An 18,221-nucleotide genomic window follows, 5' to 3' on the forward strand; every position below is an offset into this window, starting at 1 on the left:
CAGTGGGCACAGAATCAGTATTTGAATCAGTATTTTCAGCAGAAAACTGAAGTTTAGCAGCATCCTTTCTACCTCTCTTTCATAAAGACAATAAGTATAGTAGGACAGCAGAAATCAGTAGCAATTATCAGCGTTTTAAATGCTGTTTTTTCCCCCTTTCATCACAGTGTTTTCTTCAACCTTCACTTTTCATAAAAAAATAAAAAGAAGAAAAAAGCCTATTTTTTTGCAATTTTCTATAGCACTTCAATTGTTTCCTATTTCATCTAAGGATGAGATTAGGAGAGAAATACTTATTCATTCTTGTAAGTTCAACCTCTTGAATTTTTCTCTTCACTATTTGAAGTTCTAAACTTAAAAAGTGATTTAAAATTGATTTTAAAAAGGCATTAAAATATGCCTTTTTAAATTTACCAAACATAAATGGTAGACAAGCTTTTAATTGGCAAATTATGCTTGTTTTAATCATAAAACCCGACACTGCTATATTTTAGTTATTGGATTATAACTATTATGTTGGGGGCCACCCAGCAGGTGCACATGCAGCAGATCCGAGTCTTTCCTCTGCTGGGGATGCCAGAGGTAGATGCAGTACTTCAGGTGGGAGTCTCAAAATAGTGGAGTTGATAGAAAAGTTGTTAGGAAAATTCAAAACAAAACCCCAAATTCTTCTAATGATTGGTTGGTCCACTGGGGAAAAAAAACCCCTCACCTTCCAAAAAAACCTGCCATGCAATCAAAGCAATCAAAGTAAGCCATTTTCAAATCTTGGACATATGAAGCTGAAACAAAATTATTGCTTAAAGGATTGATATAGATGGCCAGAAAATATGGAGACCAATAAAGAATGTCTGCTCTTTTATTGATTCCAATTATAAATTAAGAAGAAGTTTTCAATTTACTATTTATGCATTTTTACAATTGAAAAATGAGATACCAGAAGACAGTAAGAGAATAGAAAAATGTGCAGAAAGGCAAAACAGAGGTACAAGTCTGTCAGAAAGTTGTGAATGAGTATTATTTGCTCCAGTGACTGTATTGGGTGAAGTAGAACAAAAAGGGCAAACTATCTCAATCAGTAATTAAAAAAAAGGGGAAAAAAAAATTGCAAGTAATAATATTAGCAAAGAGAAATAAAATTTTAATTCAAGAATATATCTACATATTTTCTCAGTAAAACTTGCTATAGGTGTTTTAAAAGATGAACCTAGTTGTTCTTTTCCTGTTTCTTTCATCCCAGTTAGTCACCTATGATGGAATTTATTTTTTTTTTAAATCTCTTCATTGCAGCTGTATCTTGTGGGAACCCTGGCACGCCAGCCAATGGTATGATAATATACACTGATGGAATATTATTCTCCAGCTCAGTCATCTATGCCTGCTGGGAAGGTTACAAAACTTCAGGGCTAACTACGAGACATTGTACTGCTAATGGGACGTGGACTGGCACTGCTCCAGACTGCACAGGTCAGAAAGAAATTTTCTTCTCCTAAAGCTTTAACATAGTAAGCCATCTATCCTTCCCACTGAAAATTATTGTTTTGATAGATAAAATAACAGTTTTCCACATTCACCTGTCTTGTAATACACGAATATTTTTATATATCTAAAGGTACATGCCCTTACAATACATGCTAGATACTTACAGAACTATCTTCTTAAGATGGCTATATACGTAACTTTATTGTATTTGTTTACCTCAGAAATTTCAGTTTGATCATACTAATATTTCTTTGAATAATGTTATATTTACCTGTTCCTTTAGATATCTTTAGCATTTTTTCCTTTTTTTTTCCCCCTTGTGGCTTATACTTAGAGGACGAAGTTCTAGTAGCTCAAAATCAAATTTTGTATAATCCGATACATTATTATACCAGTTTTTATTGTAAGCCAAATGAGTCAGAATTGGTCAATTACCATTCTGCTAAGGACCAAGAATCAAGGAGCAGCAAGACTGGGATATTCCACCAGGGAAGGGTAGCAGGGACCAGAGGAGTGCTACAAAGCAAGTAGGTCTAGTGGTCTCACTGGCAAGGCCAGACTCACAGTATGTCAGTGCTTTTATACACACACATACTCAAAAAAGAAAAGAAAATAAATATAAAAAAGGGGGGAAAAAAGAGGCATTTCATTACTCTGCTGGAATTGCATTGCACCATCAACCTCAGGCTTGATGTGACAAAGATCTCAGTATGCAGGTAGAAAGAGTTCTGTCAAAACTACCACCAACAGTCTGTGGTAGCTGTAGAGCATGCCAGATGAGGGATTTAACTGTGTTAAAGGAAAAAAATATTTGGTCCATGCTGTCGAAATGCCTCACAGAGATAACTTTTCTTGACAAACACAAAATTTTTGTTGTGTTGTACTCTAAAAGAAAGAACATTAGGTATGCATGATTATATGTTTATTTTAAAAAATTGCTTTCTTTTTTTCCTCACTAGTGATTAATTGTGGAGATCCAGGTGCATTAGCAAATGGCATTCAGTTTGGAAATGATTTTACCTTTAATAAGACAGTCAGCTATCAGTGCAATCCAGGATATCTGATGGAACCTGCAAGTTCATCTACCATGCGTTGTGTGAAAGACAGCACTTGGAACCAGAGTAAACCAATTTGCAAAGGTGAGCTTTTAACAGTTTGCAAGTACTGTTTTGACACATATGTGATATTCATTAACCAATGTCTTTAGTTATTAAAAAAAATTCAAAATATTCTCTGGAACAATTAGTGTTCCAAATTTGACTATAACATTTAGATAAGTATTTCGGTAGAATTTATATGTATTTTGCACCTAAGCTGTGGTAGAATAGCAATCAAAATAGTGACATTATTGACTAGAGCAAAACCAAATCACTGCAATGAAGATTGTCAGAGTGCTCAGCTTAAAAAAATATGAATGAACTACCCATTTTCCTTTTTGGTCCTTTTCTCTTGCATTAGATGGACACAATTCTGTAACAGGATTCTGCAAACCAAGCTTTCTGTAAAAGATTCCCTTGATGCAGTAGTGTAGTCATCATAAACAACCAAAAATATGCTTCACAAATAGCTAATTACAAGTGCTAGCAGGAAGGTCATAGTGGAGATGAGGCTGAAAGACAAGTAAGGCAGCCTGATGAAAATTGGTAACACAACTTCAGCAGCCCAGGGAGTAAATTTAATAGCCTAGGGCATCTTCTGCTTATAAAAGCCATATACTTCCAACTCACCTAGCACCACTTTACTGTGATATCTATGTCTAGCCTAGTAATTAAATTTTGGCATATCTATTCAACTGACTGCATTTTCTGTCATAAAAATTACTGCTTGATTTTATGGTTGTTGTCTGTGTTAAAAGAAATTATATGGAAATGTAAACTTGGTCATTGCAGATTTCATCATTTTGGGCACTCTTATAAGAAGGTGGAAAACATCAGAAATAATTTCTTAGCCCCTAATTACCAATAAAGTTAATTACCATTGTGTGTGGAAAGCCTTAGAAAATGAGCAGGTGAATGAACAGTCATATTAAATAGTGCTGCAAAATTAGTTTAAAAGAAAATGAAAACATTTAGAAATTTAAAATCATAAAAACATTTATGGAAAGAAATAATGTTTATTGAAAACCTTTACCTAACTTAGTAACCTGTTGTCAAAAGTAATCAGTAATGAAGATGTAAGGAAAAATATAAAACTATGTAGCTATGTACTCTTTGGGCTTCTAGCAACCCAACACTCAGGGACTTCCTAAATCCAGAGCCTTGATTTTTTGTGTTTGAATTAGTTTTCTGTCTATTATAGGCTGCTTTTTTTGTCAATACAGGTATGCTTTGTTGGAACAATAGCCTGAAATACCTTTATTTTTAGATTCAAATGTATGAGCACATAGTATATTACATGTTACTAAACCCTATTAATTCTTGAAATTATAACTTTTCTTTTCTGACACAGCTATTACTTGTGGCCCCCCTCCAACAGTACTGTATGGGAAAGTGGAAGGATCTGATTTTCGTTGGGGTGCTAGTGTGAGTTACAGCTGTGCAGAAGGCTATCAGCTGTCTAACACAGCCATTCTCTCCTGCGAAGGACGAGGAGTTTGGCGAGGAGACATCCCACAATGTTTACGTAAGTTTTCAGGGTACAGTTGTGTTGGGCTTCACCAAAGATACAATCAGTTGTCTTGGGCTACAGTCACGGAATCAAATTAATAAAGGACTCAGCTATATCAGATAATGTATTAATTACTGCAGGATTCTCCTTCCTTGTACCAAAAAGCTTACCTTGTTATGAAATTTGAGTGTCTGTGCCCATTAAAGGTCACAGTCTTCTTCCTTTCCCTAAAAGTCACCTCCATCTGTTGTTATCTGATGGGACCCATCACCATTTGCCTTAGTGGTAATCCTATTGCATGTTCTGAACTTAACTTGTGGTGAATATGACTGAAATATTCCCTTACACTTCTCTTCTCTTTCTCCATTTCCATTAACAGGTGAAAACAAAGATGCTAACCCTTAATCTCATAGCTCATAGCCTTTCTAAGCAATTTTTTCTTTCTGGAGCTGAGTACATACCCTCATATCTTGCTTGCATTTTTTTTTTCAGCATTTTCCAAATCTGTCAGTTCAACTCTTTGAGTGCTTGAAACCTTGTTTGGACCTTAATAAACATTTTTCCTTATATCTAATTAGGGCAAAAATTTCTAGTCTACTCATCTGAAGGTGTCAGATGTGAAAAATGGTTTTGCTTTATAGCATTGCAATGTAGCATTGTCCACTTCAGGATTATTTTGTCATCCAAATCTAATCAGTATTTAAGTGTCTCAATTAAAAGGTCTGTTTTTCCAGGTTAAGTTTTATGCTTACAATAGCTATAAGAGTGACAATTTAAAATAAATTGCTGTCAAGAATTTAGTACATGTACAGTCCTACATAGATGAATGAACATAGCATTTTTACCCATATCCAGCCTTGCACATAAAACAATGTAGAATACTTTGGTTAAAGAATGTGCAGATTTTAAAATCTTTTTTCTTTCTATTAATTTTTATGTATCAGCTGTGTTTTGTGGTGATCCTGGTACTCCAGCAGAAGGACGACTCAATGGAAAAAGTTTCACCTACAGATCTGAAGTTAGCTTTCAGTGCAGACCTCCTTTCATTCTGATAGGCTCTTCGAGAAGATTCTGTCAAGCAGATGGTACCTGGAGTGGAATTCAGCCAACATGCATTGGTAATAACTACCACTAGTGCATTTACTACTGAGAATATTCTTGGTAAACTATTACACTATCATAAATCTAACAATTAGCTATCCAAGTACAGAAAAGGTATGTGTAATATAAAAAGAACTAGTTAAATAAGGTTATATTTTGAGTATAAAAACGCAATCATGTGTGAAGTCATTTGTAAATTTACATGGTTGCTTTTCTGCTGGAAATGCAGCATGTCAATACGTGCAAGTGCATAAATTTCTTCCATTTATTTTTAGAATCCCTTGGATATGCAGAAGACTGTGGCAGATTAAAGACCGAATTTTGTCACTGGAGAGTTAAAGTCATTTTTCAGAATCGATCCTAAATCAAAGTGTTTTCAACTTTGTGAATGTGGCTTGTACATCTCTGATCTTTTGAAATTCTGATAAACTCCCAAATACTCTCAGTTTCTCATTGACTGTTGTGCAACAGTCAGTAGGCTTTTAGCACATTACATCAATCAGATTGACATCTTTAACTCCCACTGACATCAGAATTTGATCCCACTTGGGGTAACTTGCTGGGGAAATTTTTTTAGTTTGATAATAAAAATAATCTCTTTGATATCTCTAAATAAACATATTCAGATGTAGATTGTAGGCCATTTATATATTTTGTTGTGGCTGAGATATTGGCTGTGTGAAAGAGCTGGGCACTCTGGGAAAAGGTTGTAATCATAATTATTGAAAGCAGCTTGTATTTTTAAATGAAGACATAACAGTCAACAAAATTCTTTTTTATGAATTCAAAACTTCTCTCCATAGTTTTTGCAAAGTGGGTAATCATCTTACACCTATATTTTGCTACAGAAGCAAGAAGGCTTAAAAAAGCTAATTTTCAGGTCTGATGAAAAGAATCAACTTTAAAAATGTAATAATGACATTTTTTATATTTTATATATTATAATATGGAAGCACATGAAAAGTAGTGCATCAAAGATTTTCTTTTAAAAGTTTTTCTTTTACATCATACTTTTTATGTTATTGTAAAAGGAAAATATTAGATCATGTAACATATTTACAGTTAAAATTTCTAAGCAATTTGAAGGTTAACAGCAGTGAGAAATATCTAGAACTAGATGTTAAAACACCATATCCTGGAAGCTTTTCTGTTTCTGGCTAGCAATGATTTCCTAGGAATACTTTGAGAAGTCTTGCTTTGGGTTCTTCAGGTGAGACCTATCTTAAAAATTCAATTCAGCTTCATGTGTCTATTATAAGAAATGGAATTCCAGATGTTGATGATTTTTAAAAAGTTCCTTAGCTGTTCAAGCATCACAACATCAGGAGCATGTTTGCTTTATATTTTTACACTTTAGGTCAACATTCCCCTAACTTTTGAAGTCTTTGGTAAATATCAGTTGAATTTTTATGCTCTACTGATGGTCAATATTGAAAATGGGAGTTTGCCAAAAGAGAAATGAAATATCACATTATTGTAAATGATAAGTTTAATTTTTGTTCTGCCGAAAACCAAAACATTGTTACAGATGAAGTATAGTCACAAGATGTGTTTTTCATAATTCAGTGTCAGCACAGAGCAGACTCGGTTGCCAAGGGAGAATCACTCCAGAAAAATCCTCTGGATGAAGTTCTGTGCTGTCTAACTGGTGGATATGGCTGGGGAACTCCAAAGCCACCACCAGAATGTGGGCATTACAGAATGAAAAAATAGTTTCAGGCTGCTTTAAATTACTTTCATGAAACAGAACAATTAGTTTTACTCTGTTGGCATGTGCCTCTTTCATGGAGGGAATTGTAATCTCCAGCAACAGCTGAGGTAGTGCTCCATTAGAAAATTGTTTTCTTTGTGGCATAGAAAAAAAACAAACTATACAAAAATAAAAAGTATTTGCTTGTTACCAGAAAGCAGGCTGATTATGGATTTGGGTTTTTTAGTTTGTGGAATTTTTTGGGTTTCAAGAGTTTTGGTTGAGTTTTTTATTATTTTGGGTTTGGTTTTTTTTTTTAGAAATACTTATCATTAAGCTGTTCATTTAAAATGAAGAAAAGATAGATTTCTAAAGATTTCTGTATATAATCCAACTACATTGTGAATAATGAAATATACTATGGATTCAAAGAGATTTAAAAGGATAAGATTGCTAAAAATTAATGCAGTCCTAACTGTAAAGTCTGAACTGCCAGAAACACCTGCAAAAATATTTTTAAATAATGGCAATTTACTGAAGCAAATTACTATGATATACTTGATAATTTAGTTGTAAATACTTGTGAAATATATAGAAAAACACGCATTCAATTAAAAATTGAATTCTTGTCATCACTAGACATTGATGAAATGATTTAATCTTTGCAAACAATTTTAGTGTATTTTTTCCAAACCGTAATATATGTGTTGTGTTTCAAATTTTGTATTAGATCCAGCTCACAATACATGTACAGACCCTGGTACTCCACATTTTGGAATACAAAATAGTTCCAGAGGTTATGAGGTAATTTTTTAAATTATTATTTATTAGCTTTCTAAAATGAAAATGTATTCAATAATTACATAAGAAATTTAATAAAAAACATTATCTGTAATCTTAAATGTCTGATGCAAACCTTGAGAAACCCTCTTTTTAATAAAAACTCATTCTTCATTCCAAGCTTTTTAAAAAATATTCAGCTTAAAGAAAGGAGTTCTAACACTGCAATATATCATGTGTTCAATGCTTTAGGAGACTTCAGTAGGGAGAGCTATTTATAAATTGATTACTTAATATGATATGACATATTACATCATGGTAATAATTCTTTCATACATTGATGAATAGTCAGTAAATGTCTAACAGCCAAAGACCTGTGTTATCCAAAGGTCATGTAGTTCTTGACAAAAAAGTCAGCAAGTTGCTTTACTAAATTAGAAATTTTTGTTATATTTTATTCAGTCAGAGAAGATAAAATTATTCTGCGTTGTGTCCAGGTTCTCATCTATGTGATGAACACCCATACTATAATTTCCAAATTCCTCACAGGTTGTTTAATGAGTGAGAGGTGGAGAAGTGACTGAGGAAATAACTCTAGATGCAATGAACAATCCACAGTCATTATATAGATTGACAAACTTTGTGTGGATAGATTTTTCAGGTATAAATATGACTGAAATTTAAAATAAGTTCTGTTTTGGCTTGCTGCTTATTTCTGAGCGTAGGGCAGTGCATGCATTGTACCAAATTAGTAGAACTGTTTTCCAAAAAGTTCTTTCTGTAAGTTTCTTGGTTAATGGTAGCCTCTCTCTCCTGCAATTTTTCTGTCATTTGTTACTATGGCTGTCAGCTCTTCTCTTCACCTTCTGCTCCTACCTGGCTCACAGATACTGAGACACTTCTCTCTGAGCCACATCTTGTGGTGTCACCCAAAGTAGTTCTGCTTCTAGTAATAGGTGCAGTTGCCTTTCTGAATGTCTCATCTTGATCCTGTACCTGTCCCCATTTTCTCTTCAAAAACAACTCTAATCTTTGCACCTAATTTTGTCAGGGGGTTGTTTTCTTTTTCCTTCCCCTTTTATCTGCCTCACAAATTGTCTTTAATAACAGAATTGTACTGGCCAATTCACTGTTCTACTGTCTCTTGTTCATGTTTATGTAGACTGATCTTCTCTTCCCACTCATCTCTAGAGGCCATAGTTAAGTCTTCCTCTTGTGCATGAAATCTGTCTCCAGTATGTGTTACACTCTCAGAATGCTTTCTTGTACCACAATATGGAGACTTTTCTCTAATGGCTTTGGAAGTAGATTGTTTTGGGGTTTTTTCATACATTAATCGTAGACTTCCTGTTTGTATGACATAGACAAGCTTGTATAAAACCCTTTTCAGCAGTCTTTGCTCATTATAGAACAGTGTGATGACAGCCAGCAGATCTTTGTAGGATTTTCCTCTGTCTACAAGCATCCTGTCTTGCCCCATTGATTCTTTGCCTTTTGTGCTTCACTACGCTGTGACTTATGAAAGCCCCCAGTGTTTTAAACCCAAGTATTATACAGAGTGTGCTGCTTTCATTTTGAATTTACCAGTAAGATGAAAAAGCAGTATGACTCTTTAACTACCTTGAACTTGTGTTACTTTTTGCTTGGTCTTTTGGGGCACTGAGAAAAGATTTGCATTTCATTATTACTGACAGATACCAGAACTAGCACAAGTAAGACGACTTAGACTCAAGACTAGCCACACTAGACTCCCTACTAAAGACATGCTGTGTGTCCTTGGGAGGATACAGAGAATCTGTTTAAAAATAGTTAGAAAGATGTAAGTCGACAAAGCCATATAAGTAATATGACCTTTAAAAACACCAGTGATCTTCCCAAGCTACATCTGGGAGAAAGAAATGTTGTGCATTTGCTAAACATCTGTCCTGATAAGCAGGTTTTATGTAATCGAGAGTTATCTCCAAAAATAACTACCTGCTATCTATACAAATTTTTAATTTCCATTGAAGTTGTTCTATGACATTTGCAGTGCAGAGCTATCTGCCTTTCTACAACCGCAAGCTCTTACTTATACACATTGATCACTACTCATTTGCAACTTGTCTGTGTGATATGTCACTTCATTAAAGTAATATAATTTCCAATAGTCAATTTTTGTGTTATTTATTTATTTATGTATATATTTATTTATTTATTTTTGGCAAGATTTTTTATCCAAAACAAAAGTAATGCTTTACTTATTAGCCCTGTATCATTAAATAACTTGGCCTGGAGTTACAGTCTGGTTACTTTTGTCAGTACCATCAATAAGTTTATTTTACTAGAACTGTCCACACAAAGTCTCTCTCATCTCTTAAGAAAATTCTTTCTCACCTGCAATTTTTTATGTAGTTTTCATGCATTTCTATTCCCAGTTGAAATCAAAAGAACATTTTCTCAGTTATTTTACCTTTTTTTTGAGGAATGTCATATCATATTTGACCATAGGAAGGCTTTCCATGATTTTACTCTGCTAGCTGAACATCTCAAATAAAACTTAATAAATGCAGTCTAAGAAGTTTTCACCTGGCATTTTCTCTAGTGAATGCACTTATAGATAAAACAGTTCTTCATAGAATTTTTTCTTTTCACTCTTAAAAGCCTCCATATTTAGTCAAATCACAATGAAAAACCTTTGAAAGTGACTTTATGATCAAATTCTATCGAAATATATGCAGTGATGTACAGGAAAAAAAGGCATCTCAGGCATTTAGTTTGCTTCTCTCACACTGCAGAACTAATCAGCAGAAATGTATGAATATAATTCTTTACCATGCAAACAGCCTTGTCAATATTTTTCTACACATTGATTTAAAAAAAGATCAAAATAGAATCAATTACTCAACCATTTCATCACATCAAAACAAAACAAAACAAAAAGTGTGTCTCTAGAAATGGTAAAAGGCAGTCGTTTTTATGTTTGAAAAAGCTGTATTAACTTATTACTGTCTTGATATCTGACTATACATGATGGGCACTCCTTCTGTCTAACATTCTGATTTGATCCTTAGGTTGGGAGCACAGTCTATTTCAGATGCAGAAAAGGTTATCATATTCAGGGATCTACCACTCGTTCTTGTCTTGCTAACCTAACTTGGAGTGGCATACAATCTGAATGCATTCGTAAGTCTGGTTTCTGTTCTAACAACTTAAAACAGTGGACAATTTTAAGAGTTACAAAGTGATGTGGAAATTAATAACAAATTATTTACTACAAGGATGGGAAGCTTTATTTAAAACAGATTTTTTAATGTTTATCTGTTGTTGTTTTCTATTCAAGGACCAAAGATGCATTTGAAGTATTAATCTGAAGATTTTTCAGATTTTTTTTTAAATTAAGTTCACAATAATTCTATCAGTTTTAATCAAAAAAATCCCTTCTAGTTAGCCTACTGCATTAGCTAGAATTAAGCTAGAATTTCTTCTGTGTGTGTAGTTGATTAATAAAGAATAGAAAGTGGCCTGAAATATGCATGGAAGTATTTTCTTGCCAAGTATTCTGTGAATCATAAACTAGAACTCAACAAAACCCATTTATTCTGGGTTATGCATGGTTATGCAAATTACTTATAGCTCTGTGTGAGTTGGAGGACATTAAATAACTATGGTATTATAATACACTAAGCTAAAAGTAATTCGTTACAATGACCTTAGATTCTTATCCTGTTTTAAATTATCTTTGGGTTGTTTTAAATGAACACAATGTGGCACAGAGAAAGAACCATACAGAGTAACCAAATCTGTTATAGTCAATGTTCTATAACAAAACATTATTGTTGAACCTTTATTTCAATTGAAATGCATTTATCCCAGTAGCCACTCTAATTTTCAGTACACAAAGTGGAAGTGATGCTTTAAGCTGTTACAGTACAATAATTCACAGGACCAATCATTGCACCATGTACAATGGCATGTATTTCCCCTCATTTTAACTGTTTTCTGATCCAAGTGTGATTTGACTTTGGTTTATTCTTTGAAAATATGAGATAGTATCATTTCCATCCCACAATAATATAACTATACACTCTGAGTGTTACTTTTACAAGTAACATAGCTACTTGACAGTGCTAAAAGCTATCGAGAGTTGTCATGCATTTATTTCAAATTGGATACTCTAACTCTATGGAAACGGCTTACCCCTACGTTTTCTAACTGTAAAAACCCCTTTGCAGCTCATGCTTGCAGGCAGCCAGAAACACCGGCACATGTAGATGTGAAAGCAATAGATCTTCCTACTTTAGGGTATACTTTGGTGTATACCTGTCAGCCAGGATTTTTTCTTGCTGGTGGATCAGAGCATCGGACGTGTAAACCAGATATGAAATGGACAGGAAAATCACCTATTTGTAAAAGTAAGTCATTACTCAAGTGGTTTGTTGGATCCTACTGGGTTTGAATTAATTTTCCCTGACATTTTTGTTTTATCTAGTAGTATTAATTTTTTCCACTTACTATTTAATGACACTCATGGAACAGTAGCTTTTATTTTATGAAAGAAACAGTGAAGAAATCAAAGTGAACATAACATCTAGAATACATGCAGGAAGAAAAGAGGATATACGTGTGCAAGTGCACACGCACACATACATATGTTTACCCTTAACAACAGCAAACAAAACCTAAACAATATAAAGTACTACTTTTAACTACATTTATCTTTAGGTCACAGTTTTAAATAGTATTTCAATGTATTCAGTGCTTAATATATGATTTTCTATAAGAACAAGAAAAGTTATTTAATATCCTAGCTTTTAGATTCATGCAGGTATGCTTTTAGTCTGAGGAAATCTTACAAAATAAAAATGAACAATAAAATAAGAAAAAAAATATCTCTGCAATATAATCCACTTTTATATCAGTGTAACTTTTACATAGTTTTCTAGAGTAGATCTAAATAAATCATTATAAGGTCTGAATTTACTCTTCACAGTCAAATCAACATGGCTGTTAGTTCTCAATTCAGAAAAATAAAATTATATTTAGAATATGAATAGAGGAAAATAGTTGGGAAATTTTTTTCTGGTATGATATTGAATTTTAATATATCAAAGTGTGCTGAATAGTTTTGATGTTTGAGCAAAACTTATTTTTCTTTAATGTAAGGGCAGACTTCTTTGATGAGCATTGTCATATGATCTATATGTCATAATTTATCTTTATTCTGTGTCTCTAAAGGATGATTTTTCGTTGATACAGCATAGTTAATAATTTGAGATAAATGATCTTTTGTTTGGGTTTCTTTGATGTTTTATTTATTGAAGATAAAATGCAGTAAAGATTTCTATAAGACTGGGTTATGGTCTTTAGGTATAATTCTCATTGAATGTCTTACACTTTTTGTGCTTTCTTAACACTTGATCAATCTAATTACTGAGCTCCTAAAGAGAAAAAAAGCCCCAATATGCAAGACCAAACCTTCCAATGGGACACTATCCTTTCTGATGTGCCAAATGATGAGTCCAGAACTTGATCATGATCAATGGACATAACTTTCCTGAGTGTACCAGGAATGTAGCAAATTACACCTTTTTAATTCACAAGTCGTGACCCTTTCCCATGATATCGGATCCTGTTATATGAATCAAGCTATCTGGCTGTTGCTGGTTTGTGTCATAAATGTATCAGTCTTTTTTAACAGAATTTTTCCTGTATTTCATATATTATTATTCATAATTAGATATAGTATTTGTCCCCTCTATAAGGCTCTCTTTTATAGCACTGGGACTGATATAAATATTTTAGCCCTAAATGTACAAAACACTTATCTAGCCAGACAACTTTCCACAGTAAAATTGTTGCTTACCTAAATTATTTTCTGATATTTTTGTGCAAGAGGATAGGTTTAAACATGTAAAGTATTCAAGACAAGTTATTTGTTTTAAAAGCTACTCTATTGGATAAAAGATGATTGCATCCAACAGGTATTGTTTTAACATTCTATTTAAAAGCAAACAAACAAAAAAAAAACAAACCACAAAAATATGTTCATGAAAATGATAATTTGTCTTTTTACTTGTAGGTAAAGGAGTGAGAGAAGTTAATGAAACAATTACTAAAACTCCAGGTTTGTATACAAGAAGAGCTTTAGATTTAAATAAATAAAATTGATTTACACCTGAGATTGTTATGGATAACAAAACTATTTCCAATATATTAGTGAAGTATTTGTTATCAACTTCCAAGGAATATAAATGTTAAGGTCTTTCATAATAATGGATGACATGTGAAAGTCTAGTCTATGAAATTCTTTCACAAAGAACATTTGTTAAATTTCTATAATGCCAATTTTGTGAATTGCATAAAATCTCCTCTCTAACAGACAAAAGAAATTCATATACACAAACTTCAGATTTGGTGTAGTTTTATATCAGAGAGATTGCTATAATGGAGAGCCTTATAATGAGTGTATACTATAATTGCAGGGATTAGGTTTAGCCCAAGTTCTGCCCTTTACAGTTCAAGTGTTGTAAGAAGTATAAAAACTCCAACCCAAAACCAGTTTTGGAAATATTCTTGGCCATCATTTCACAGAAACTCTCCATGTACTCCAAAACAGGGTTTCCAGAACAGTGTAGAGCAGCAGGCATGTGACAAGGCAGGCAAACATTACTGTTACAGGTCATGAACACGTATGACCTGTTCCTCCTGCCATTGACAAAATAGACAAATTCATCTGAAAAGTCTTCATTCAGAAAATGAAAGTCCTAATTTTTTTTTTTTTACTTACTTATTTAACAATAAACAGAGTTGTCACCAAATAAATGAGCTTATAATTCTATATTTTGAGTTTTAGCAAAGCTGCAGGGAAAATAAGATTAATGGTTCACACTCATGGCAGTTCACAGAAGGACTCTCTGTATAGCAGATGGGATAAAAAGGTATTTCTGCTAATAATTAATCTTCCTGGAGAGTTTATTAGTGATAATGTCAGGTGAATCCATAAATGAGTTCTTCTGAAATGCATTACTTCTACAGACTCACAATAAAGCAGGCTATAGTGTTCATTCATTATAATGAATATACAGTCTTCATTTATTGGAGGCTTCACCTCACCAAACATTTAAGGTATACATTAATCTGCTACTGCACAGGTTTTGAAGTTTCAATGCCAAATTAAAATGTAGACCTAGTTTCTAAAGATATTCACTATACAGAGTGTCAGTGTCAATTCACACAGTATCCTGTCCTTTATAAGTAGTTTTGATAAGTACTGTTTAAAAGCTATTAAAAAAAATTAAATGCTATGATTGAAAGTGCCAATAATAGTAAACAGAAAAGTTAAACAAATGACAGTAATTTAGAAAGAATTTTAAGTGGCTTTCAAAAAATAACTCTGCACTAAATTCTGTGTTTCAAAACTGTTAATTCTCTTCGTTGTAGAACATTATGTATTTTGAAACTCTTTCTCTACATTGTTATCTTATTTTTGATAATATTTGATTGGCTGCTGTCTATATTTTAAACACAAGTAAGCTAATATTGGTAAACAATATTTTCCAGTACAGAATAGATTTGTGCTCGTGATTTTTTGCCTTTAGACAAATGAATGCAAGTTATATTTGTTGGTTTTGTGGTTTTTTTGGCAGAGTTGATGTCTTCATAAGCAATAGTAAACATTTTTAGTGATTGATGTATAAGTTTCAACTAAAGAATTCTTACAATATCCATGTGAGAATTAAGAGCTATATTACTCTTTTTGGTTTCTACAGTCCTCACTGCTTTGTATAGTAATCACAAAAATTGTTAGGAAGCTGTTTTAATGAGTAGCCATGGATTTTCCCAATTGTCATGTTCTGAGAACAATCAGTGCAGTCAGTGCAGTACTGGAATACTAATAGCCAGCTCATTTTTCTCATTTTGCATTTGCCCACAGGGGTTGAGGAAAGGCAGGGACCTTGTAAGGGTTCAGCACAATCGTCTCAGAGTCTCTCCAGAGCAACATCCCTGGGGACTGCAGCACTTGCGTTTTAACATTTTAAAAAAAACATGACTGGAGAAACATTAATATATTTTATTCCCCCTACTGATTCTGTTCATCTGCAAGTGCAAGCTCTGTAAATACTGAGTCAGTGGTATTTTGCAAAATTTAAGAGCTATTTTTGATAGAGTTTTTAGACAAACTATGCACTGAAGATGCTGGAACATGGTGAAAGTATGGAGTCCTTTATAACAGTATGGTGTCCTTTACAAAAGCCTTACATAATACCTCTCTGGTTCATACCACTAATGCTAGATGTTCACCTTTATGGGAATATGTCAGAAACACAATTTTGAGTAAAAACACAGATGAATAAAAAAATTGTAATATTTATTTTTAGAATACCAAGTTTCAAATTTAGCTATGTCACTATAATAGCAAAAAATGAGAAATGCATAGGAAAAAGAGTCTGAAAGACTCTTTACAGAATCCATGTATGTTCATAAATTATACAAATTCTAAGGACTGTGACATACCAATTGAAATGTAATGCTTCCGATTTTTGGTAGTAAGTTGAGGTAACCTTGTGTAAAGCCCCAAACTGACTTTTACTTTGGAAATGCAACAATTCAAAGCTGTTTTTTCAAAGCCATTTAATAGGTCTCTGCTCATTTGGAATCCAGTGATAGAAACAATAACATGCTAATGATGTTTTCAAATCATTCCACAGTGAGCTTGAACATTTGCTTGTTCACAACTTAGAGGCAAAAGATATGGAAGAAGTTATTTATCTTTTAGTCACCAGCTAATTAGCCCTCTGATTTTCAGATGTATTGAATGTCAAGTATTATTGTCCTGGTTTTCTTTTTTGATTAATTTTTGCAGTAAGTGATTAGGTAGACGAGGAAATATCCATGGGATATTTTTTTAAATGGTTGCAGAGAATACCTGCACTGATAAATTTCCTTCTGTAAAGACAGCTGCCTTTATATGTCCTCAGAGTCTGACAAAATGAAAAAAACAGAATAATCCAATTATTTAATTTAAGATTTTAATTAGACAAGTGTGAAACACTTCTAATGTCAGTCTTGAACTATTTAGAAAGTATCATTTGTAGTGGTCATGGATAGTAAGGCTGAATTTTGATACTTGCTAGGGCTGTAATTTTGTCAAGATATAATGTGGTTAGTTAAACAATTTAAAATACATCTAATATCTAATTTTTTTTTTTTTTCTGTGTAGAGGAAAGATATCAGTCACATAAAATAAATAATCCAAATATATTTCTTCCAATAATTCATGCTTCATTTTGTAGGATTTTTTACTTCAGATAGTTTAAACTGCAGTTGCTGAGAAATGGCAGTTTATTCTAAACAAAAAAAAAACTCAGTTTAATTCTTTGAAAGCTTCACTGTTCATAGGTGCTGTAATATTGTATGGAAAAAAAGCTTTGAAGTCTAAAAATGACTCAAAAAACTGTACCAGAAATTCAGTCAATTCAGTTGAATATTCATTTGATACTCAGCTGAAAATCTCACACAGTGATGTTTCAATAGATCCATGAAACAAAAGGTATGGCCTAAGGCAGTGTTTCCTTCCAGGAATCTCTGGTTTCAGAATAATATTATATTTCTTTTCCTCATACCTTAAAGGTACAGGGCTTTAGGGGAAGAGTCCATTATTTTTCATAGTCTTGAGGACATTCACTGAATCACACAAGCCATAAGGTGTGGGGTTATTTGAGAACATATACCATGATGGACAGGTGTAGTATATTATAGGCACTTGTGTGGAAAGGTTATTAGATATATTGTCTGTATTGTTAAAATTTTTACTATAATACCTCCTTAGAACAGTGGATTGATTGTCTAAAAAAAAAATTGCAAGCATAAGTATGCCTAGAAAGATTGTTATTACATTGTAGTTTACTTATTTCTTTGTTTCTCCTCCCCCCTTTTATTTAGTTCCTTCGGATGTGTTTTTTATAAATTCACTTTGGAAAGGGTTTTATGAATATTTAGGAAAAAGACAGCCTGCTACTCTCACTGTTGATTGGTTCAATACTACAAGCAGCAAAGTGAATGCCACATTCATTGAGGCATCCAACATACAACTCAAACTATCAGGTAGGTTTGGAATTTGGGGTCAAAGAAGCTCTTCTTTTAATTTAATTTTATTTTTTCTTAATGTTGATACATTTTTGATGCATTTTCATTCAAATGGAAAATGAAACAAAAACTGTATTTTTGCTAAAAAGATTTTTCTTTTGCAAAAGGAAAGGTTTTAACAAAATGGTCTGCATGGACTTCTGTCAATTCATATGCAGTCACCCATCTATGTAAGCCATTATATTTCAAATGGATATTGAGGTAGAGTTTATTCATCTCAGACTGTTGGGTAGCATTGGTGTGTTGAAATCACAGGAAATACTAAAATGGCAGGCAAAATATAGGCATATTAAAATATAGGCATATTAAGAATTCTACAATTGGAAAGATCAATTAATAAATAGTGATTAATATTGACCTTAGAACAATGTGTTAAGAATAATGGCATAGTATAAAATAGGCACAGATAATTAAATAACATTGTAGATTAAGCATA

General features: G+C 33.0%; 1 protein-coding gene across 2 annotated transcripts in view; it reads left to right on the forward strand.

The window, feature by feature from the left end:
* CSMD1 (CUB and Sushi multiple domains 1) overlaps positions 1 to 18,221 on the forward strand; it is a 1,067,087-nt gene that overhangs the window by 1,034,731 nt on the left and 14,135 nt on the right. Inside the window, exons 58-66 of one of the 2 annotated variants that reach the window (XM_015621308.3) lie at positions 1,291 to 1,467; positions 2,442 to 2,621; positions 3,931 to 4,104; positions 5,034 to 5,207; positions 7,611 to 7,684; positions 10,711 to 10,822; positions 11,872 to 12,051; positions 13,719 to 13,763; positions 17,582 to 17,743. In XM_015621308.3, the coding sequence (XP_015476794.1) occupies positions 1,291 to 1,467; positions 2,442 to 2,621; positions 3,931 to 4,104; positions 5,034 to 5,207; positions 7,611 to 7,684; positions 10,711 to 10,822; positions 11,872 to 12,051; positions 13,719 to 13,763; positions 17,582 to 17,743 (1,278 nt within the window). The remainder of the gene's footprint in view (positions 1 to 1,290; positions 1,468 to 2,441; positions 2,622 to 3,930; positions 4,105 to 5,033; positions 5,208 to 7,610; positions 7,685 to 10,710; positions 10,823 to 11,871; positions 12,052 to 13,718; positions 13,764 to 17,581; positions 17,744 to 18,221) is intronic. The other variant, XM_015621309.3, reaches the window with a different exon arrangement.

The sequence above is a fragment of the Parus major genome, chromosome 3 (assembly GCF_001522545.3).
Source record: "Parus major isolate Abel chromosome 3, Parus_major1.1, whole genome shotgun sequence".
Taxonomy (NCBI): Eukaryota; Metazoa; Chordata; class Aves; order Passeriformes; family Paridae; genus Parus; species Parus major.